Source organism: Phocoena phocoena, chromosome 8 (assembly GCF_963924675.1).
Source record: "Phocoena phocoena chromosome 8, mPhoPho1.1, whole genome shotgun sequence".
Lineage (NCBI taxonomy): Eukaryota > Metazoa > Chordata > Mammalia > Artiodactyla > Phocoenidae > Phocoena > Phocoena phocoena.
In genome coordinates, this window is record NC_089226.1 from 46,868,421 (window position 1) to 46,892,831 (window position 24,411).

At 41.5% G+C, this 24,411-nt stretch overlaps 2 protein-coding genes across 3 annotated transcripts in view; both read right to left on the reverse strand.

Moving 5' to 3' along the window:
* Nucleotides 1-1,845: 1,845 nt before the first annotated feature.
* Nucleotides 1,846-2,364, reverse strand: LOC136126828 (protein tyrosine phosphatase type IVA 1-like). 2 transcript variants are annotated; one of them, XM_065882294.1, is made up of 2 exons: nt 2,032-2,364; nt 1,846-1,974 (listed from the first exon to the last, which is right to left on the reverse strand). In XM_065882294.1, the coding sequence occupies exons 1-2, from the start codon at nt 2,362-2,364 to the stop codon at nt 1,846-1,848; spliced, it is 462 nt and encodes a 153-aa protein (XP_065738366.1). The 2 variants fall into 2 exon arrangements, with proteins under 2 accessions (XP_065738366.1, XP_065738365.1); XM_065882293.1 differs by having other exon boundaries at nt 1,846-2,364.
* A 9,284-nt stretch (nt 2,365-11,648) lies between these two features.
* CCDC81 (coiled-coil domain containing 81) overlaps nt 11,649-24,411 on the reverse strand; it is a 42,896-nt gene continuing 30,133 nt past the window's right edge. The window contains exons 13-17 of the mRNA XM_065882371.1: nt 22,238-22,410; nt 20,958-21,036; nt 20,512-20,732; nt 14,099-14,224; nt 11,649-11,790 (exon numbers count right to left, since the gene is read on the reverse strand). Coding sequence (XP_065738443.1) covers nt 11,649-11,790; nt 14,099-14,224; nt 20,512-20,732; nt 20,958-21,036; nt 22,238-22,410 — 741 coding nt within the window. The remainder of the gene's footprint in view (nt 11,791-14,098; nt 14,225-20,511; nt 20,733-20,957; nt 21,037-22,237; nt 22,411-24,411) is intronic.

The following is a 24,411-nucleotide window of genomic DNA, read 5'->3' on the forward strand; positions in this document are numbered from 1 at the left end:
TATTCATCTAGTCTTTGCAGCTTTCACAGCTCCCATATATCTTTAAACATATGATTTTTGTAATTTATCCATATTTTTCTGGATGTTGCAGGGAGGGTGCTGGGCTGCCATGACCTACTACATCCTGTCTAGAAGTAGAAGTCTCTAGACACAGATTTTCAAAATTCCAAATGATACTACTCACTTTTTTTCCCTAACTTAATTGAATTGTAGTCAGAAAACTTACTTGTGTTATTCAAATATTTTAGAATTTTGATGAAATTATTTATGATCTAATATATAGTCAAATTTAATAAAATATTTCATGTACTCTTAAAAAAATATGGATTCTCACTGTTGGATGCAATGCCCTCTTACGTTCATGGGATCAAACTTGTTAATTGTTCTGTTCAAATCTATAGCCTTACTGATTTTCGTCTACTTGATCTGTTTCCGGAAGAAAAATAGTAAAACTTATCACTATGGTAAACTTGTCAATTTTCCTTGTAGTTCTCTCCATATTTGCTTTATGGATTTTGAACCAATGTTATTTGATACATAAAATTTCGAATTGTTATAACTTCCTGGTGAATTGAAACTTTTGAAACTTTAAGTAATGATTTTCTTTATCTCTAGTAACGCCTTTGCTTCTACTTTTACTAATACTAACAAAGCTATACCATCTTGCTTAGTTTTTCTCTGTCTCTCCTATAATTCCTTATTTAGATGTTTAAGTTCTTGTACTAGTTGGAGAATGGTGAATACTGACAAATTATTTCTCCCAGAGAACTACATTTCCAGACACTATGAATATATGGTTGAACTAACACAAATACATACCACCATTTTATCAATTACATAATAAAACAAAGTATCAAATATCCAAATATTGTTACACAGTTCAAAATTATATAAAATATTAGATGTCTGATCAGTTCATTAATAGAAATCCTCTTCTGTTTCGGTTGGAAAGACAAAAAAATATCACACTTAAAACAAAAATAATAGTAACTTCCAATAGGTATGGCGAAGAATTATAAGAACTTCAGAAATTTTTGAAATGTTTTTGCTACAAAATATCTTTACCTTTAAAGTTTACTAAATAAAAGGACCTATTCTATACATCCTGCACAAGACAAAGAGAACATGGAATTTCTAGTATGGAATCCTAAAAATATTCCATAGCCTCTTTCCATTCTGTCTTCAGGCCCTCCCCTCTAAAACTGCATCCCAAGTGTAAACAAAGTAACTGTAAGGCTTTTTTGTCTGAAGATATTACACACATATGCTTCTCTATGGTGTATATTTTACATGAACTTTCAACCAGAGGTGTGATCTTTTCCAAACTGGAGGTTTTCATAACAGCACAAAATGAGATTTATAGAAAGACATTAAATAATCACCGTAAGTCTTGGTAAGAATTCAACAAAATCATTTGTTATACAAACCTGATGCATACTGGTACACGTGTGGGGTGGTAAACATAAAGGAGCAGACAAATAACCACATAGGTCTTACTTGCAATGTTTGAGATGACTGGAGGAATAAACCACATACGGTTTACAGTGCTGTTCCTAAATCCTAGGATTTTAATTCTGTATGATACTAAAAATATACAAGTATTGTGCTGAGTATTTTGGCACCTAATCTCTCAATTTCTTATATATTGTTTCTGGCATGGGGATAGTAGTAAGCCAAACAGAGAGGCTGCAATTCCGTCAAGCTTGTGGCTTTTCAGTATTCCTATGGAGGCTTCATTAGACTTGTCATTCGTTAAGCCTAATATGTTGGCTAATATGTACGATAAATTAAGTCCTGTCTCAAGTTTGACTTCCAAGGCAACAGCATGAGGCAGGCAGCCAAGTTTTATTGAATGCAACAGTTGTTTCTATGACCACTAGAGTCTTTGAAGCGCAGCCACATTTTAGAACGGTATTTCTCCAAATACAAAAGTTGCTTGCTGTTAAACGCTCCACGCCGCTTTTGTCTTATAAACTGTACTGCATCTTTATTTTTCATTCCACCTTCAATTAGTGCCAGGGCAACAAGCACTGGAGTTCTCCCAAGACCTGCAACACAGTGAACAGCAATGCAACAACCAGGTTCTCCACGAAATTTAATGTTTAAAAGACTTAACCAGTCAACAATCTGGTTAAAGGGTGAGGAACCATCATCAAAGGGCCAATCCAGAACCTGGATACCTTCTTTCTCCACAAGAGCAGTGTCATAAGTTGCTTCACATACTCTTACTGTTGTGGTAACTCCGTATTTCTTAAGGTCCTCTATAAATTTGTTTAAGGTTGCACTGGTTGGATTGTGTGCAATAAGAAATCTCATGTTCCTGTATGTGACCTCCACAGGGGTTGGGCGGTTCAGTGGAGCCATGTTATTTTAGTTTTTAAAAAAAAAAACTCGATACGGTTACGAAAAAAATAATTAAATTTTTGAATGCAGAAATGATGTAAAGAAACAGAAGTCTACTCCAATATGCCCCACTCGAAATTCTCAATGCTCTGGGTATGCAATTGGGAGTAACCGGAAATGAAATGAACCTCCTAACAAGAAGCCATCCTTCAGTTCATAATACTGAGTCAATGGAAAGGAAGAGCACCGAGGTTTACCCCATCCAGGTCGTAATTCCTGTAAAATGCTCTGATGATTTCAATCCCACACTTCCGTGTCCAGGATGACCGCGCCTACGGGGGCTTCTTGGTGGAGTAGCAACGAATTTCTACAGTTCACTTGTCCTCATAGAGGTCGTGCTGAGCCTGGCGGTACTCTCCGGGGCCCTTCAGAAACTCCATAAATGCGTGACCAAGAACACCACAGGAGGGACTTAGTTTTCTCATTAAAGACTGTGGCCTAATCATACCGCTGGTTCCGCGGTACAGGCGGCGGTGGCGTCGGCTGCTGAGGAGGGAGCTGTAGTGACCGTCGCAGAGCTGCGGCTGCAGCGGGGCTCCGAGCTCTACCCAGCACCGGCCTCGGGAGACCCAATCCGCGCGCGCAGCCGCACGCGCACGCGCCTTAGCTCTCTTGCAGCGCAAGCCCTGCCTTTTATAGCCGGCGGGACGTGCGTTCCTTCTTCACCAATCGCGGCGGGGCGGGCCAAAACCCTGATAGCAAGGGCGTGGGGCCCGCCCCCCGCCCCCCGCGGACGTCACCACGGCCGCCGCGAGGGTTGAGCTTGTTGGCATAGGGAGGAGGGCTGCAGCTTGAACCTTCTCGCCTCCCCGCCTCCTGCTGGGGAGGAAAGAGGCTGAGGACGGACTTGAGGATGGGAATGGTGGGGGACAAAGCCTGGAAGAGGCTGAAGAGAGACGCAGGGGGCCAAAACGGGCGGAAAAGGGAAGGTAGTGGAAGAATCCCGCCCATTGACTCTGCTATGTCTTCCTCCACTGGCTTCATGTTTTAGACATGTCATATTGCTAGGCTTTTTTTCAATTCGGTCTGACCAACTTTGTCTTTACTGAAGAACTTCGTCCATTTACATCATTTTATTACATTATATTGTCTTATTCTTTTATATTACAATGTTATTGCTATCTCTGCATCTGTTTTTCTCATATTTTGTGTTATCTGACTTATGTCTATATTTCTTTTTTTATCTTTTGATTTCTTTTGGATTAAGATTTTTCCTCCCCTAAATCCATATTTTCCTTCCACTGTTTTGGAAATTTGTAATTGTGGTTAAAACTTCTTAGCAGTTATTATAGTTTAGACACTGTTCTAAATCTAAATAGGTTTACATAATTTCATTTGATACAACAACCCTATGAATTAGATACTAGTATTTCCATTGTTATGATGGAAACAACTTTTAAACCCTGGGCACAGAAAAGTTATTTGCCCAAGGTCACACGGCTAGTAATTGGCAGGGCTGAGATTGGAATTCTGGAATTCTGGACCTAGAGTCTCTCTCTAATATGTATGTCTTATTATATACCTTATTCCTATACTTTCAGTACTTAAATGGCTTAGAAAAATTCAAACATTCAAAATCTTTTCCCGGGACTTCCCTGGTGGTCCAGTGGTTAAGAATCCGCCTCCCAACGCAGAGGACATGGGTTCAGTCCCTGGTTGGGGAACTAAGACCCCACGGGCCGTGGGGCAACTAAGCCTGCGCACTCTAGAGCCCACACACCGCAACTACTGAGCCCACGTGCTGTGGAGCCCATGCAGCATAACTAGAGAGTCCCACCAGCCACAACTACTGAGCCCGCACACCAGAACTAGAGAGCCCGCGTGCTCTAGGGCAGCTCGCCACAACTAGAGAGAAGCCTACGTGCCACAATGAAGAGCCCACATGCCACAACGAAGATCTCGCGTGCTGCAACTAAGACCCGACGCAGCCAAGTAAATATTTTTTTAAATCTTTTCCCACCTCTTGAAAGAACTCAACATGCTTTAACTATTAATGTTGTCAAGTATATTTTTAACCCCACAAATTACATTGTTTCTAAAAATCAGTGTTTGTTTAAATTTGCCCAATATGTCAGCAATTTCTTTGCTCACTATTTCTTCTTGCATCTCAACTCTTTCTTCTAAGATTATTCTCCATTATCTAAGAGCATCTTTTGGAGGTTCCTTTAGTTCCTATTATATGATCAACTTTGATGTTTTATATAATCTTGAAAATATGCATTTTCTCACTGTTGAAAAATACATTTTATTGTTGGTAGACTTTTTTGTTTTTTTTAATAAACTTTTTTTCTAAAATTCTTTTATTTTGCTTTCATTTCTAATAGTTCCACTGAGTACACAATTCTATATTGAAGATATTTGAAGATAGCCCTTTGAAGATATTCCTTGTCTTCAGGTTTCCTTTCTAACAACTTTAGAATTTTCTAAAATGTCTAGGCTTTGTTTCCTGGCCTATACTTGGTCCATAACAATAAAGCCCTATTTCTTCCTTCTTTCCTTTTCCTTCCTTCTTTGCTCTTTTTTCCATCCTTCATTTCTTCTTTAATAACTCAGTCCACTACATGGAGGGGAGCAAGGTAGCTGTCTGTGCAGTAGGTGCGGACACAGAAGATACTGGAGTCGGGGGAGAGGGTGAGGAGGACATTCAAGCAAGGTGTGGGGGAGGTAGTTGCAGCCTAGTACCAGCTGTCAGGTCCCTGGCAGGGTGCAGAGGACATGTACATAGGGAGACAGCAGTGGCGATCAGAGATTACATAAGGGTTTATCCAGTAAGATTACATAAGAGTTTATCCAGTACTACATTGAGAATAATGGGAATCAGGCATCTCACTGTCGGACAGGAGTTATAAATATGGAAAGGGAAAAAAAGTACAATTAGTTGTAGGATTTGGGGTTGGAATTGGTTGTATCTGTGTGAAATCATCATTTCAATATACAGATAAAGAAATACAGATGAGTATGAGAGTGTGTGTGTGTGTGTGTGTGTGTGTGTGTGTGTGTGTGAGTTCCTCAGCTTTATCTACAGAGAGCAGAGAGGGCCTGAAGCAATGACAACCCAATAGCAATGATGAGAACAATAGCACTCAGATCATGGTTTGTTAATACCATTCTTCATTTAAAAAGTCTCCTTGGGCGCAAGAGGGAAGAGATATGGGGATATATGTATATGTATAACTGATTCACTTTGTTATAAAGCAGAAACTAATACACCATTGTAAAGCAATTATACTCCAATAAAAATGTTAAAAAAAAAAAAAAAAACACGTCTCCTTGGGGAAATGGCTGATTCCAGAGGTGGGGCAGAAAAAAATGAGTAGCCTGGAACATCTTAATATGACAAAGTTATGGAAGTGTTCAATAAACGATAGGAATATGACAAAAGGACATAGACCAAAAAGAGCACAGACCAAAGGAGGCTAAAGAAACCTGACAACTAAATGAAATACGGTATCCTAGATGGGATCTTGGAACAGCAAAAGGACATTGGGGTAAAACAAGTGAAATCTGAATAAAGTGTGAAGTTTAATTAATGGTAAAGTACCAATGTTGATTCCTTAGTTATGAAAGATGTATCAAGAAACAGATGTTAACAATGGGGGAAAGTGGGTGAGGAGTGTACGAGGAACTCTCTAAAACCATTCTAAGTTTTTTTTTTAATTATTTAAAACAAAACAAAAAACATAGAAGCCAGCTTAAAGAGCTCCCACTGATCACAATTTTTATATCAATGATAGGACTGTATTATTAGTCATTGAATAAAATAAAAATCCTTAAGTCTATACTGCTATAAATAAATAAATAGGGAGAAGCAAACACTTTGCCTTATAGTAGAATGCCAGCTAATAAAGTAGCAGCAATGGTGGAATTAGAAAAGTCTGTATTTAGCAATCATCATAATTATGCATTTAGCAAAGAAACATCAATAGATGCTAAAACTAGTGGATGATACTCAATGAGGAATGGGATGTTACTTTCAAAACACCTACCATGAAATGCCAATTCGTTACAAAAGAAAAAACAACTTGATAGTGGTAAACCTGGCAAGCATCACTTAATCGAATGATCAAAGTTAACGTGACCAGTAATGGGACAGACTGAACTGGGTACCGCCTGATATAATGGAGTGCAAGGAACCTAGCATCACATCTGTGATATTCCTGGAAAAAAAAAACAAACGTATCAGCTAAATGTTACACATGATCATTGATTGGATCTTTTTGCTTAAAAGGACATTACTGGGACAACTGGCAAAATTTTAATTGAGTTTTTGGATTGTATGGTAAATGAGTGTTAATTTTCTGATTTGGGTAGTTATATTGTGGTTTTTATGGGAGAATATACTTATTTGTAAGGCATTATGCTCTAAAGTATTCAGAAGTGACAGGGCAAATGTCAGCAACTTGCTCTTACTTAGTTCTGGGGATGGGGGGGGTGATATTTTTACCATTCTTTTATCTTCCCTGTAAGTTTGAAATTATTTCAAAAATAAAAATTTATCTCTAGCATTAATTTAAATGGCTTAGATCATAGGTAATTGCTTGATGTTTGCTTCTCTGAATTCCCACTTTGTGTTTGCCTCTAGAGACTTGTTTTGCAGCTTTACATTTTTTTAAGATTTAAAAAAATATCTTAGCTAGCATTGTTAGGTATTTTGTAGATTCTTCCCCCCAAAATTTCAGGATATGGCAGACTGGCAGTTGTCCACTACTATCCATTTCCCTCATATTTAGTATCAGCGTTCCCTGAGTATTTCACTACACACACGGCCACCAAGCTAGAGACTTCATTCCCCAAGCTCCCTTGCAGCATGGTGTGGCCACGTGATTAAATTTTGGCCAATGGGACGTGGACAGAAATAATGGTACCACTTCCAGGTTATACTACTTAAAAAAAAAAAAAACACACTTGCTCTCCTGCCCTTTTCTTCCTACTTGCTAGTTAGGAGATGATACCTGGAGCAGTTGTCTTGACCCAGTGGTGGAAACCACAGGAGAAGCTGGTACAGCCACCCTACTGTCTGGGTCTATGTACTTCTGAACTGTTTCTTGAGAGAAAAATGCACTTTTGTCTTGATTAAGCTACTAGTATCTGATCTCTGTTATAGTGCTACCCTAACTAATAAAATGTAAATGAAAGGACTGAGGTACCACCTGATTTGGGGGAAAGGGGAATGGAAGAAAAATAAAGACTCAAAACCAAAATAAAATGCTTCTGGTGCTGGCCAAGATGGAGTAAGGGCACTACGGCATTTCTCTTCAACTGACGTTAACTGAACAGATTATAAAAAGCAACTACCCGAGGACTCTGAAAAGGAAACACTAGCAGGGGGATTGTGTACGTAAATGAAAGCTGAAGGATGACTGGCGTAGTGACGAATTTACTGGGGAATTTATTCCTCTTCTGGTTTGACCTGAAAGCAATCTAAGATCCAGAACAACACAGAAAGCCTAAACTCAAGAGAAAGCCCCTCTTTCTAGCCAGAGAAGCAGGAAGAGGGTTCCATATGAACTAGAGTATAGAGGGAACGCCCTTTTTTCACCCTCCCTGGTATGCCCCAAGACCAACTGCAGTCACGAAGCTACACAGTGGCAACAGGAATAGCAGCGGTGGTGGCATTCGAGCACCTAAGACCCTGAGAGGTCCTGTCTTCCTGGCCAGAGGAAGCAGGGAAAGGGACCCCGTGGTCAGAAGAGTGTGGGAGGAATCTCTGTTATTTGTTTCTGTCTTGTCATCCACTAGCTCCCCTTGGAGAGAGCGAAGGGAGCTAAAACTCCAAGAGAAACTCTGGCTTTAAAGCCAGACGACTGGGAATAAGAGACTGGAGAATGTGAAAGGAATTCCAGAGAGGAGAAAACTGGAGAAAGAGATCCCCTAATTCTGTGTACGAATCAGTACAAGTCTCAGGTTTACTCCCAAGCGGCACACGTGAAAAACAGATCCAAAGAAACACAGACTTTGACAATTGAACTGACATCACAACGACTACCCACAGAAGGTGAGATAGCACTTGCGTCCTGAACGTCAAGATTTTGCTTGCTCTAAATAAACACTTCATAAATAAATAAAGATCAACATTCTCCAGCGGATTTTAACAAGGTGGGGCAAATAGTTACCTTAGTTTCTTGGGGTACCTCAGAACAAGACAGTCTGGTTATGGCAAGATCGGACCTAAACGTTCCTCAATCCCCTGGTCGAATACCATTATAATACTATCTTAACCACTAATGAATTCCAGCAAACTATGAAGTACTGTGAGAGGGAAAAAATAGGTTAAAACTGTGTTTATCAAACTGAAAATTATCTATTTACACTAGTAGGTTGTTAAATCAATTTTGTTCAGTCTAATCAGAAATTTTTTAATGAAATAAAATAGAAATTATCAAAATGCATTGCAGATGGGTAAATATAACCCTGTAAAACTTTTGTCTCAATTACACGTGTGGGCATAGGTTCTGTGTTTCAGTATGAAATGTATTTCCTTTACTGAGTCTTACTCAAAAAGTTTTGAAAACTACTGGAGTATGTGCTTTCTAACAGCCATTCCAATTCTCATCTCACTATTTTTATGAAGAATCAAAAAGGAAGGCAAAAGTGGACATAGTTCTCTAGAACTGAAAGGGCATTTTCAAAAGCAAAGTCCTACACTTTGCTCACTTTTGATAACTTGAGCTTGTTATAACATTGAAGGAAAGCCATCCAGAGCAGGAGTTCTTAACCTGTGGTCCAGGTGATCTAGGAAAACTCTAATTATATGCAAAATATTGTATATGAAAATGTGCATATTTTCAGGAAAGAGTCCAGATTTTCCATCAGATTCTCAAAAGAGTCTGTGACCGTCCAAAACATTAAAAGCCACTGAAATTGGGCATCCTTTGATACATTAAGCTGGTCTGGCAGTGCCACAGTTCCAGAAATGACAGAGTTTGATCATAGTAATTCAAATTGATTTAGAAAAAGACATTCTAATTTGAGTGTGGCCTCATAACAAGTTTGAGCTAAAACAATATTAGCAGTTAAGATCAGTGAAAAAGATATCAAATTAGGAAGACTTGCTCAAAAAACAAAAAAGACTGTGCATTCTTTATTGTATGAAATCAACTGTTTTAATGAAAGACTGTAATAACATTTGATTCTTAAAATGGTTGAATGATTTTTTAAAATTAGGTTTTATAACCTAACTCACATAACCATGTCTCCATCTTAGCGTCAACAGACAGGAGCACAGGGCTTTTTTTTTTTCTTCTGGCTGCACGGTATGTGGGAATCTTAGTTCCCTAACCAGGAATCGAACCCAGGCCCTCTGCAGTGGAAGCACGGTGTCTTAACCTATTTCTCCTTAAAACCTCAGCTTAGGCCTCATCTTTTCCAAAAGCTTTCCCTGTCAGGCTAACCTGACCGCAAGGACTCCACCTTACTCTTCCATAGCAAGAAATGCAAAGCGCTATCAGGTATCTACCTTGTTACAGGGAGATTTTCTAGTCCCATCTCCCCTCTGCACTACATGGTGAATGCTCTGAAGGCAGGCAGGGACTGATGAGGTCTTAATCTCCAGGTCACTAGCTTGGTGCCTGGCACACAGTAAGAGTCAGTACTGCTACCCGTGGTAATAAATTATAAGTCAGTTCCTACAGTAAAAACGTCTATGAAGTTAGATCTTTTCACCACCTAAACATATCAAAATTGCCTAAAGTCTTTTTTTTCTTTGACAAGGTGGTCTACATTTTTAAAAAATATTCATACAATACTATTATAGTGATTTATTATATATTAGAGACAGAGAAATACTCCAAGGATGTAGCAGGGATGAACTTCAAGCAAATCAAGCAGTCGTGGGGAAAGGCTATTGTTTTAAATATGGCTTGGTGGGGATGGGACCTGCATGGAGGGATCTTCTGAGGAAATGGAAGGAAGTAGTAATGTAGGAAGTGGTGGGGGCAGGTTCCAGACAATTCCAGTCACCAGGGAGCATACTTGTTTCCATAGAAAAAGATAACATTAGCAACAAAATTTGCCCAATATCAACTTGAGTAGACTACTTTCCCCTTAACCATTCAGGGCTCAAAACATTCCTATTTTGTATCTGGAGTAGGGCAAAACAATGTCTCGATATGGCACGTAGAAAGCAAAGCGTCTAAGGGACTTTCTGGCCAGCTTTCGTATCTCAGAAATCTAGACATCACTCTGCTTTGTTAACTGTTGCACCTGAGGTGGTAGGACAGGGCAGGGAGAGGAAAGACAAAGGGTGGAGGCAAATGAAGCAAGCTGTGTTTGAGAACACATACACCTGAACTGAAAACCAGTCCCTCAACAGGAAGCTATTCCTCTTCCACCACACATACAGCTTAAGAATAGATGCAAGGGAAGCAATGAGAGAAGAAGATGGACCCTGGCAAGGCAGCCAGGCTCCCCTCACAGGACACAACAAACCTACAATCGATCGTGGTGCAGAAATGCCTGGATGGTGGAACAGTTGGCCGGAAGATCACCAAGGGAGAAATATTCCCTGAGGTCCCAACAAGTCCCGGGTGTGTTATCAGCTAGAAAATTCAACAAGCATTGCACTGGCCACTGGAGGCAAATGGCCTAACCTACCTTTGGGAGGGTCACACATCCCCAGGCCTGGAAAAATCGAGGGTTGGGGGAGGGGTGGTAAAATTCACCACTATGGGGCTTCCCTGGTGGCGCAGTGGTTGAGAGTCCGCCTGCCGATGCAGGGGACGCGGGTTCGTGCCCCGGTCCGGGAAGATTCCACATGCCGCGGAGCGGCTGGGCCCGTGCGCCATGGCCGCTGAGCCTGCGCATCCGGAGCCTGTGCTCCGCAACGGGAGGGGCCGCAACAGTGAGAGGCCCGCGCACCAAAAAAAAAAAAAAAAAAATTCACCACTATGAATCGTTATTCCCAAACACGGAGAAAGTATTTATTACGACACTTCATTATAGGTGAGGAAAAGATGAAGTTTCTTAGACAAAGTCACAGAGGGAGTGGCAGGGCTGAGTCAGCAACACCCCCTCAGCCAGAATGAAGCTGGGCGCGCCTCCCAGGCCTGACTGCGGTTGTCTGGGGCGGGATGGGAGGAGGACAGGTGGGGAGAACCTGTCTGTAGGAATTCCTCTACCCCTGAAAGCACCCAAATGGCACAATAATTTTTTCTCCTCTAAAGTACAAATATGTAGTTTCACCATCACCCCTGCACGTTTAAAAAAGAAAAACTTTCCCTAGGAAAGGCAGGCCCAGACGTTGGGTTTTATACAAACAGCAGGGAGCCGTGCACGTACTTATTCAGGGGCCACAGGTTGCTCGTGCCCACGTTGGAGGGTCGCCTCTGGCACTGCTTGCACCGCCGATACTTCTCACACTGGTCCAGGAGGAAGAGCTTGCTGGAGGCCCTGTGGAGAGGCAGAAGAAGGGGTCATTCACCGGCATCCCCGAGTCCTTACTGGGCGCCTCGCCTGGAAGCCGGTGCAATGGAAGGGATACAAAAGAAAAGTCACACCTGGTCCCTGCCCGCCAAGAGCTTACGGCCCACCTGTGATTTCCCACCTGCAGTCTCTCCCCTCTACGCTGCTACCTGCTGCTCGCCCCAGGCCGGGCGTCTCCTGCTTCTCCTCCTTCCCGAGTGAATAAAAGGCTCTGCGTGGTGCCTTCACAACAGTCTGACCCCAGCCCTCCCCCCACACCCACGTAAACCCTCAGAGAACACAGGACTTGCCCAAGGTCACTCAGCCAGCGTGAATGGGATGGTGACTCCAAAGCCTCAGTATTTGTGGCTTTGTCCCGTGGATGCGCCTTTACCTGTCAGGCTTCCCCAGGAGACAGCATTTGAGAGGGAGATCAAGCCATTAAGCTGCTGGTTAACACCCCAGCAGACAATGAAGCGTAGACTTCAATGGAAAGTCCCAGGGGGCCAGAGGCCTCTGGAGAGTTAAGGGCAGGAGAGGAAGTGAAGCCGTAGAAAAAGAGGATGAAAGCAGCTAGAAGCAGAGATGAAGGGATGACAGTGACTGGTTTTCCACTTCAACAGTTTTTCTTGATTGTGCAGGATGTGCACAATCCCTGATGTGTTCCCCTACGTTATCAAAATTTCTACACGGTGGGATTCTGTAAAAAGAAGCATCAATGACAGCCTTCAAAGGAAAAAGGACAATCTTGGGAGATTGGGATTGACATATATACACTAATACGTATAAAATAGATAACTAATAAGAACGTGCTGTATAAAGAAAATAAAAATAAAATAAAATTCAAAAGAAAAAAGAAAAAGGACAATCTTGGCAGTAGGCAGGGCAAGACCTACCTGGCTTGCCTTGGCGATGGGACCGAGTATCGAGCTAAACTGCATACAGGTGAACCTTGTTTTTGCTTCTGCTTTGTTTTCTTTTTAACACCAACCTATTCCTCCTTCCTATGTGCTGTCCGCTTGAGTCCCTGCCCACAACTTGGCCTAGGTCTTCAGGTGAGAGGACTGCTCTGCTGTGTCCGTGGAACAGCTGGGCTATCCTGCCACTCAAGGTTATGTCATGTCTCCTCTACCCTTTATCACCATGTTAGCCAAGCCTTCTTCCAAAAGCCAACTAAAATCTCCCTCCCTGACACTAATCTCATTGCCTTCTACCTTCTTTCCCACAACATTGAGAAAATGGCTTGAAATACCCATGAGAATTTCCCTTCCTCTTCCCTAGGCCAAACAACATCACTTCTCCTTTGGAACTTATTTTCCACATCATCTGTCATACTTTCATTGTCACAAAATATGGGTTCTACCCATTAGAAAGACAGGTGAGCAATGCCTTAAAATCTAAAAGGAAAAGGAGAGTTTCAGATCAAAATCCACTACAACAATTTTTTCTATGATAAAAATTCGTTGATAATTGGCATATTAAATATGATTTTGGTATATTCAGGTTTTAATAACATTTGATTGCCTAGACTTTGTTTCTTCAAGTTTTCAACATTCTATGAAATCATACCTTCCATTTGAAAAGTATTTTAATTTTTTAAAGTGTAATAATTTTCCAACTCTTTATTTGATCCCCCAAACTCCTGTGTTAGCCAAGCCAGGCAAATGTTTACTTTCCCCATCTTAGAAATAAGAAAAGTTAGGCAAAAAGATTAGCTGCCTCTCCAAAGTTAGTGTTAATTCTCCAAAACATCTGGATTCCCCAACTCTAGATTGTAAATAGATAGTTGGGGAAAGTGAGCATGGATATAATACATTTCAGGAAGACCTTCTTGGTTGGGCATCTCACTTTTCCAATTGCCAATCTTACCCACAACCCCTTGACTCTGCTCTTACGAGAGCATCCCATAAGCCTTAGATGTGTTCAGACAGAAACACTTTCTTCCTATTTCCAACTAATTATCTCCAAAGAGAATTCCCACCCTCCTTCCCACACAGCCCCAGGCCTTCCTAGCCTCCACAAAGCGAAAATGAAGCTACTACACAGAGGCAATGATTAGGGCAGAGATGGCAAATATATAACATGCAACACAGCATTCTCCATCCCATGTCCACAACAGACATTTCTGACATACCATAGCAGTATTTCCCACTGAACCCAGAATTCTTTTCTCACAAAGGTCTCTAGGCAGCCACCCCTAATAAACTGACGCTGACACTTAAAACCTATCTGCCATCCCTGATTAGAGGAAACTAACAAGATGCAGAGGGGATTTTCAGGTGCAATCAGCTACTACCGCTCGAAAGCCTTCTCCTCCAGGTCCCGCTGCTTCTTCAAGACAGCACTCCTTTCCCAGTCATCCTGTAAGTTTTGGTAGATTCTGCTCACTCGCTCAAGCTCAGCATTTCTGTCTGCCAAGTGCCTAGAGAGAACAGAAGAGTCTGAGATTCCATTCATAATACTGGGAAGGGCGTGCACCAACCTTAGGAGCCCCATTCCTTTCATGCTAAGTTAAACAGAAAACCTGGTTTTGTTCGCCACTCTTAGACTAAGGGGCATGAACACTGTAAAAACATAGCGAAACTCCTAGCAAATAATTTGTGGGTCTAGGACCTTTCATCTTCAATCCTGGTTTAAATTAGCAGGATTAAAACCTTTTCCCAATTAACACATTCAGCCTTTAAAGCCATCAATTTCCTTTGAGACTAATTTAACTGATCTGAAGATTCATCTCAAATGGATTTCCTATACTTTGCTTCCTTCCTTTCAGTCCAGCCTCTCAGCTGTCAGTAGTCCGCCCACCAGTTCTGCCAGATGTTTTACAAGACAAAGCAGACAGGTGTATGAATGAATGGTTAGAAAGGGGGAAAGAAACAGAAATGACTAAGCAAAAGACAATGAAATCGATAAAATATCTAACGTTGTGAAGAAGAGTAAAAAAAAAAAAAAACATGTTTGGTGAAGGTCACATCATCAAAGAAATGACTGCAGTATAATATCTCTCTTCAAGCACAGTGTTCCAGCATTCCCAATGTTAAGTGTTTCTATTACTGGTCTCTAAACATGTAGTCACTGCTCTATGAATCACCTTAAACCTGGTTCAATATAAATGTGTCTATTTCTTGCCAAACTGAAACTCTTACAGTCAGTTCTCATTAAATTCTAGAAGGGACTTCACTAAATGTGACCCTTGATTTAGCCTGCCTGCTCTGAAGGGTCTTGTGTTACAGGTACCAACCGCCACTAGGTGTCAGGACCCGCCGATAAAATACTGTAATGTGCTCTGTGCTGGTTCACTTATTCTAAAATAGCATGGCCCCATTATCCTCTAACAAGCGTTGATTCAGTAGCTATTGTGCGGTCATTATAAAGATTAAGTAGGATAATATACAGAAAGCGCCAATGCCTATCACATAATGGGAGTTCAACGACGGAATGGTACCTATTATATATATTTTTTCATAACCTTTTTTATCTTTTCACCGTTTTTTTAAATTGTAGTTTAAAAAAAAAAATGCATAGGGGCTTCCCTGGTGGTGCAGTGGTTAAGAATTGCCTGCCAATGCAGGCGACACAGGTTCAAGCGCTGGTCCAGGAAGATCCCACATGCGCGGAGCAACTAAGCCCGTGCGCCACAACTACTGAGCCTACGTTCTAGAGCCTGTGAGCCAAAACTACTGAGCCCACATGCCACAACTACTGAAGACCAGGCACCTAGAGCCCGTGCTCCAACAACAAGAGAAACCACCACAATGAGAAGCCCACACACCGCAATGAAGAGCAGCTCCCGCTCGCCACAACTAGAGAAAGCCTGTGCGCAGCAACAAAGACCCAACGCAGCCAAAAATAAACTAATTAATTAAATTAAAAGAAAAAAAACGCATAATATTGACTATCTTAACCATTTCTAAACATGCAGATATATAGTGTTAACTATATCCCCACTGTTGTGCAATCAATATCTAGAACTCTTTTCACCTTGCAAAACTGAAACTCTAAACCTATTAAACAACGACTCCCTATTTCTCCCTCCCCCAACCCCTGTCAACTACCATTCTACTTTGTTTCCATGAATTAGACTACTCTAATTACCTTATATAAAGTCATACAGTATTTGTCTTCTTTTTGTGGCAGGCTTATTACTTAACATAATGTCCTCGAGGTTCATCCACATTGTAGCATGTGCCAGAACTTTCTTTCTTTTTAAGGCTGAGTAATATTCCATTGTATGTGTATACTGCATTTTGTTTATCCTTTCATCTGTGGTTGGACATTTGAGTTGCTGCTATTTCTTAGCTATCATGAATTATGCTGTTATGAACATAAGTGTGCAAATACCTCTGAAAGATCATGCTTTCATATCTTTTGGATATATACCCAGAAGTGGAATTATTGAATCACATGGTAATTCCACTTTTAATTTTTTGAGGAACCACCACTGTTTTCCATAGTGGTTATACCAATTTACATTCCCACCAACAGCATACAGGGTTCCTATTTCTCCACATCCTTTCCAATGCTTACTATTTTCTGTTGTTGTTTTTTTTTTAATAATAGCCATCCTAACACATGTGAGGTAGTCTCCCTCTCTCTCTCTCTCCCTTTCCCTCTCTCTCTCTCTCTCTCCCTCTTTCCTTGTCAGTTCTAGTTTCCTTTATCGTTCCTCTTTACATCATATATATTCACATCTTAATGGTTTTAACTAATACTGAATAGACAATTTTCTTCCTTCCTAATCTTTTGAATGGTCTAAAACAAGTACTTGTTAAATGTTTCATGGTGTATGTGGTGTAAGAAAAATATATAATTGTTCTTGTTTTGGACATTTCACAAGGCAATTAAACCACAGATATTATAATCCAAGATAAATGATAACACATTTTATCTTTGTATTTATGAAATCTTATTACACTATTCTGCAAATGTATAAATGTTTTCTTTTCAGAAAAAAAACATAGAAAAAAAAGATAGCCATCTTATCAATGTATGTCACACTGATATATATATCCTAAATAGTGAAAGACATTTTCTTACATCTGCATAGGTGTTTTGCAGGGGAAAACATGAAGAATTTGCTGACTGCTTACTCCATTCGGACTTCCATAGAGTTGGCATTCCAGCATTCTATATTACTGGAATTAAATTATTAAATTGTGTAATATAAACACAGCCGTATTTTAAATCTCACATTCCTACCCTGCCACCTTTATTCACTGGAGTAGAGAATCCCTGTGTCACAGGTTTACATAAGTAAATATTCAATAAAACATGGAATACCTCTTATCTTGGAGAGGCACACATAGAGTTAAATGTTAAATGACCTCTAGTTCCAACAGCACAAATGATGACAGCTGACAGTTGAATAAGGGTCACCCCCACACTCTCACAGAGCATGGAAACCATTTGTTAATGAGCAGCTAACTCTCTGTGGTTTTGATTTGTATTTCCCCAGTGATTACTGATGTTGAGAATCCTTTCATATGCTTTTTGGCCATTGTTATACAATTCTTTAAAGGATAGGTTTAAAAGTCAGTTTACTTTAAATGCCTAGAAAGTAAGAACACGAAGTAAGATTAGAGGGGAAGCAACTAGGATTCTCCCAAGACTGCTGGTGGAAGCAAATTGCTGTACCTTTTTAGAAAGCAAAGTGTCAGTATCTGGTAGTATTTAAAATGTGCCATACACTTGATCCTGCAACCCCACTTTTAGGAATTTATCCAGTAGAAACAAAACAACCAGTATAAGGAAAAATAAGAAAAATGCTTAATGCAGAATTATTGTAATAGCAAAATACCTGCAAAGAAAGTGAATGTTCATCAATGGTGCAAAAGTTAAACTATATAATCCATATTATAGATAGTATGCTGTTATTAAAGAAAAATGAATTTCATATATAGGTACTGACCTAAATACAAATTAATGACACATTATTAGGTTAAAGAAAGGTTGAGTTGCAGAGTAGTATGTAAGATTTCACGGGCCTCATTTTCATTTACAAAAATGGAAGGAAAAATATATATGTGTATAATGTTTGAATATGTTTATAAAGAACAGGACAAAATGTAGAAGGCTAAACCTAACACTGACTACTCAGTAGGGGAGATTATTAGCCTTATTTTTTTAATCTCTCCACTAACTGACTTAATGAGCATGAATTGTAATATTTTTTTAAACAGAAGCAGAAAAGTTTAAAGCAAAAAAAGTAAAACAAGTAAAAATACTTCAGCAGGCCTGTTTGGATCACACAGACTACGTCATTCCCTCTGAAAGAAAGTGACCTTCTAGTTGCCACAGGAAGACCTAAGATCACATCTTGAGATGGACCGAGGATGGGGAAGTTGGGAAAGAAAAGAGAAGAGAATATGGAATAATCAGTAAAGGATATAGAAACAAAAGACAAGGATCTAATCCATATAAAAACGGGGGTTTACAACCAGAACTCCAACAAAAGAGATCACCAGATAACGACCATAGTTTGTATTTGATCAGAGCTCTGAAGTTTCCAGAAATGCTCTCACATACATAATCTCATTTAATCGTCATAGTGAGGATAGGCAGGGTGGGTGTGATATCCTTATTTTTCATATGAGGAAAAGAGAGCTCAAAGACCCCATGTGTGATATGGTCCAGGTCACACAGTCTGGAAGTGACAGAGTTTAAACCCTCCTAACTCCATGTTCAGGAGAACAGCCAAAGAAGCTAAGGAGCAGAGGAGGAAACTGCAATAATCTCCGCAACACATGCAAAGGGTCCCAGATCTGGCTGTGGCAGCATGCTCGGAAAGGCAGAGCCACTGCCGGGCAAGGGGCAGCTGTTTGCTATGAAACAAGCTCCTTACAAGAACTTCATTTGACCCTTGGAGGTAGATATTAACCACCTTGGAGGTAGATATTAGTATTCTCCCTAATAGCTGATAAGGAAACCAATGCCCTCAGGGGGCTGTAACCTGCCCAATCCCACACAACTAGTGAAATGGCAGAACCACATATCAATCTATCAGAATGGAGACCGGAAGTGGTCTTGGAGACCCCAGGTATTCATCCATTCGGTGAAAGATCATGGAGAGGTGGGATGGGGGATCCCAGGGAGGGGCAGGAGCAGCCTGGGAAGCAGGGGTGCACTTGTGGGGCTTGGGGCAACAGCTGTTAATCAAGAAGTATGGAAATATTTCAGTATTTTAGCAAACAGTACAGACATACACGTATACATTGCCCTGGGCTGATGCAAGACTCAGTCCCCCATCTGATTTGACTCCAAAAGCCATGCATTTAACTACTCTCACCTCTCTACCCCAATCCAACCCCACCCTTATCACAATATCCTCCCACCTTCACCCAATTATTCTACTCATATATTCCGGTCTGAACCTACTTGCTATAGAATATAACAGATCTTTGCACCATCCCACTGACCATTCACAAAATTTATAAAATTTTAATATAATAACTTTTTTCTTTTTATAAGTACAACTGCTTTTCTAAAAGAGGAGTTTCCTTTGAAGAGAAGCCCTCTTGGAACTCCTGAGAACTTTGATCAAGTATCTGAAAATTGCTGAACATCTACAAAGAAGAAACTGTAGTTCTCTGTGGCAATCAGAGGGTGGAAGCGGGAGAGTAGGAAACATGGGAAATGGGAAGACAAGAGGAGCCCAGGAGATGTTACAAGGCTGAGGGCTGGTCAGGATCTTAAAAACATTCCCCATTTGTGGGGTAACCAACGGGTACTTTAAAACAGTGGATGTCTGTTGTTTGAGTTTAAAGGTATTGTGCCTTGCTATGGCATAAAGTCCTCCTCTGCCTACCCTGACACCTTCGGCACCCCTGCACCAGCAAACATCAGCACAGCTTACTACATGCGCAGTTCTCTGAAGAAGGGGTTTAGAGGAGGTTGAGAAAGGGCCTCAGTTTCATGTTTGTGTCCACTTGAGCAGGACAGCACATTTGTGGCTCACATTGTATTTCCAGGTGACAGTGCTGGGGTGGACAACTCTTTTCAGACATTGTCCTGTAAAGGGAAAGAGAACTGTGGAAAGGTAAGTAGAGGGAGAAGTGGGATCGAGAGAGTTTGTTTGTAACTTATGGTTAGCAAAGGGGAAAGGGGGTGGGGGAGGGATATATTAGGAGTTGGGGATTAGCAGATACAAACTGCTATAAAGAAAATCGATAAACAACAAGAGAACTATATTCAACATCTTATAATGAACCATAATGGAAAAGAATATGAAATAAGATAATGCATTTGGAATTAATTATTGTTTATCTTACATTATATTTGTGTATAAATATGTTTATATACACATGAATACATAATATTCTTTTAAAAATGAGTTTGTTTTTAATTTAATAACTCTTTGGGGGGGGGCCTCTCACTGTTGTGGCCTCTCCCGTTGCGGAGCACAGGCTCCGGACGCGCAGGCTCAGCAGCCATGGCTCACAGGCCCAGCCGCTCCACGGCATGTGGGATCTTCCCGGACTGGGGCACGAACCTGTGTCCCCTGCATCAGCAGGTGGACTCTCAACCACTGCGCCACCAGGGAAGGCCTAATTTAATAACTTTTCTTCATAGGGTGAATTGTGGGGATGAAACGAGATAAAGCACATAATAAGCTTAGAATAATATTTTGCACATAGTAAGTCCTCAATGTGTTCACTATCATGATTGCTTCTCTGGAGGGGAGGGGAGGAGGAGGAAGTATCCAGGGTGTCTTACTCTTTGTGTGCCCTCTGAAGCATCAACAAATCCCACTTTTGGTCCACCAGCTGGTTCAAGATGGCTGTCTTCTTGTGGTTAGCAGCTGCCTCCATCTGGTGCTTCATGTAATTCTGCTCTCTCTTTCGCTTTTCCACCATCGGCTCACCCTCCTCCTTACCAAAGATGGGCTCAGAAGAGTCTGGCTCAAACATGGGCAGCTGGGGGCGTTTGTTCTTTATCTGAAGCAGGGACACACATAATGCACATGATAATTATACCAGGGAATAGACTTAATGCACAAGGCCGTAGCCTAGTAAAAACCAGCACCTCAGAGGAAAGAACAAGGGCCTCAGAACCACCAAATGGATAACACATAAGAGTATTCGTAACGTTACAGGATTTATACATATTTTTAGAATGCTATTGAAACCCCAAAAAAGTTTAAAGGAATAATTGGCCCTTACCTGTGCATCCAAAGCTCTCTTGTAACACTGTGTTTCTTCCATCTTATCTTTTATATATTTGGCTCTTTGCGCAGCAAGTCTGGCAGTTATGAATAAGAGAAGGTGGGACCACAGTTTGTTATAGAGTGTTTAGTAATACAGATTAACATCAACAAAACATGTTTAATAAATATTAATAGGAATAAGAGCCTGATGAAAAGTGATATTTCCTTCTAGGAGCTTTCATTTTAAGAAAGAAAAGAGTAATTCAAATCCATAGGCTAGTGGACAATGTGTTGGACAGGGATGGATGGGCAGGTATAAGCAAGTGACCAACCATACAGTCCAAATGCACTACCATTGAGACAGGCACCCCTCCTCCCCCCATGCTTAAAAAAATCTAGATAGGAAAGCAGGAAGTGTCTCTGCATGCAATACAATGACTCATCATAAGATTCCTTTTTAAGAAGAGCGGTCTTTCCTATTATAAAATGAATCTATTATATGCAACCTCCACATGATCTGTAAAGTGAATATAATGGAACATATGCATTTTATGGAAATAGCTTTTTGGTCACAGAAACTAGATTCTTATTTGTTTTAGGAGTTTCTCTCACACCACAGTAGCCTCCTTAATTGCTCTCCTGACCTCAGTAGCAGAAGTATGGCCCACTTAGGCATGTTTGAACTCTGTGGCCCTGACCCTATCCCAGGCCTCAGATAACCCAAGCAGGACCAATCAGATTCTCTTTCCTGAAAATTTGGAATTGAGACTGAAATTCGTCCAACTGTGAGCTGGAATACAGACAATGTCAGCTAAGGAGCTGGGGTGTGAGCAGACGGAAAGCTTTTTTTATATGGGTTTTAGTTCCTGGTTCCAGTCTTCCTGGGTCCCCCATACACTCCTGCCCTCAGGTTCCATAGGACACCCTTCATACCTATAATACAACTCAGTTTTGCCTTGAGGTTACCTGGGAATAGCTGGGAATGAAGCCTGCTCAAGACAAGTCCCTTCCTCCGTCTACCAAGATTAGCGATCACAAAACAATACAAAATGATACTGTGTAATTAAAATGATTATAGACAGCAATCATTACTCTAATGATTACTCTAACAATGCTGGCTTTTCCATGTTTCTAACGAAGTGTTAGGCTATGGTACTGGCTGCTAGCTGGGTTGGTTTGCTCAGTTGGTTACAGTTGTGCTAATGAAACTACCAACGCTGATCCAATCCCACGTGGAAAGAAGCATCACGTGAACATTCCGAATCCATTTTCCAGAGCACGTCTGGCTAGACTCACTCCTCTGCCAGCTGCACTTGTTCCAGGCGGTCCATCATCTCTCTGTTTTGTCTTTGCTTCATGTCCTTTTCCCGTCTGTGACCAATTTGTTTCAGGAGACTTTGGGAATATTCCTCTTGCTTAAAAGCATTAATCTCAGGACTGAGTGGCCGTTTATAAAACAAGAAGGATTTCTAGAATAAAAGAGAAGCAACTCATTTATTCTAGAATACTGAAAAGCAACAAAGAATAAGGGTAATCATTCAGAAGACTAAAATCAATCAGAAAGCCTTGATTAATTGATAATGTGTGCCCAGACCTCAACACATTGACCAGCTAGTGACCCACAGAATCATATGAGTACGCACAGGGATGAATCTGAGCAGAACTGACCAAAGCCCCATCACTGAGAGGGAGATGAAAAAGGACTTCACGGAGTAGGCCCTCCGCTAGTACTTACAACTTGCATACTGAAAGGAGGAGGAATTCTGAGTGAGTGCAGAAGCATGAGCAGGGACTGCGAGGAAGTGGAAGAGGGAAAACTGAGCTCCTGCTCTGAGCCTAGCCACGCTAGACACTGGGAACCCAGCCGTGATCAAGAACAGCGATCCACAGAGAGCCTCACGCTCACTGAGCCTGCATGCTGGTGCACGAGACAGACAGCCAACAAGCAAACCACACACAGATAATTTAAGGTAGTGATAGGTACTATGAAGCTCTTCTCATAGCGAGTGTCCAGGTGGGAATGGGGCTAAACTGGTTATTAGGGAAGGCTTTTATTAGGGAGGTGACTGAATCACCTCCACTGCAAATATCAGGGGACCGGTGTCCTATACAGAAGGATCAGCAAGTGCAAAGACACTAGATGGAAACAAGCAGAAAGAAGGTCTATGAGGCTGAGGCATAGTGAGCAAGGGGAGAGTAGAGCAGATGAGCTCAAAGAGGGAGACAGGCCAAACCAGGAGGACTTGATAAGTCAAGGTAAGGCGTTTGGATTTTATTTTAATTCAGTGGAAGGCCATTAGAGGCTTTAAACCAGAGAATGATCTGTTTTGGTGAACAGTTTTACATAATTTTTTTTTTTTTTTCCGGTACGCGTGCCTCTCACTGTTGTGGCCTCTCCCATTGCAGAGCACAGGCTCCAGACGCGCAGGCTCAGCGGCCATGGCTCACGGGCCCAGCCACTCCACAGCATGTAGGATCTTCCCAGACTGGGGCACGAACCCATGTCCCCTGCATCGGCAGGCGGACTCAACCACTGCGCCACCAGGGAAGCCCATTGGTAACAGTTTTAAAAGATCACCTTGGCTGCTGTGTGGAGAACAGATTGTAGGAGGGCAAGCAGAGAGCCTGACTAGGGAAGTAGTGCAAAAGTTGGGCTTTCTGGGACTTCCCTCGTGGCAAAGTGGTTAAGACTCCACGCTCCCATTGCAGGAGGTCTGGGTTCGACCCCTGGTTGGGGAACTAGATCCCACATGCATGCCACAACTAGAGTTCACGTGGGGCTTCCCTGGTGGCGCAGTGGTTGAGAGTCCGCCTGCCGATGCAGGGGACCCGGGTTCGTGCCCCGGTCTGGGAAGATCCCACATGCCCAGAGCGGCTGGGCCCATGAGCCATGGCCGCCGAGTCTGCGTGTCCGGAGCCTGTGCTCTGCGACGGGAGAGGCCACAACAGTGAGAGGCCTGCATACCGCAAAAAAAAAAAAAAAAAAAGAGTTCACGTGCCACAACTAAGGAGCCCACCTGTCACAACTAAGACCCAATGCAACAAAATAAATAAATAAATTTTTTTTTTTTAAAAAGTTGAGCCTTCTAATGTGACTTGGATTAGGGTGGTGACATTGATGATGAAGAGACATAGAGAGATATTGGATAGCTTTTGGAGGTGAAGGCAAGTGGGCTTGCAGATGGTTGGATGTGGGTGACTGAGGAGTAGTAGTCTAGGATCACTTTTAGGTATGGGGTTCATACAACTGTCTGGCTGGTGATACCACTTGCTAAAATGGGAAGGCTGGGAGAAGAACAGTTTGAGAAGGGGAATCAAAACTTCTGTTTTGGCCTTTTCACTTTAAGGTACCTACGGTTATAACAAAGAGGAGATACAAAGTAGGCAGTAATAGATATATAATGTGGACCTTATATCTATCTAAGAGGAGAGAGAGAGAGTACCTAAAGCTCAAAAGCATGGTGCCCCCT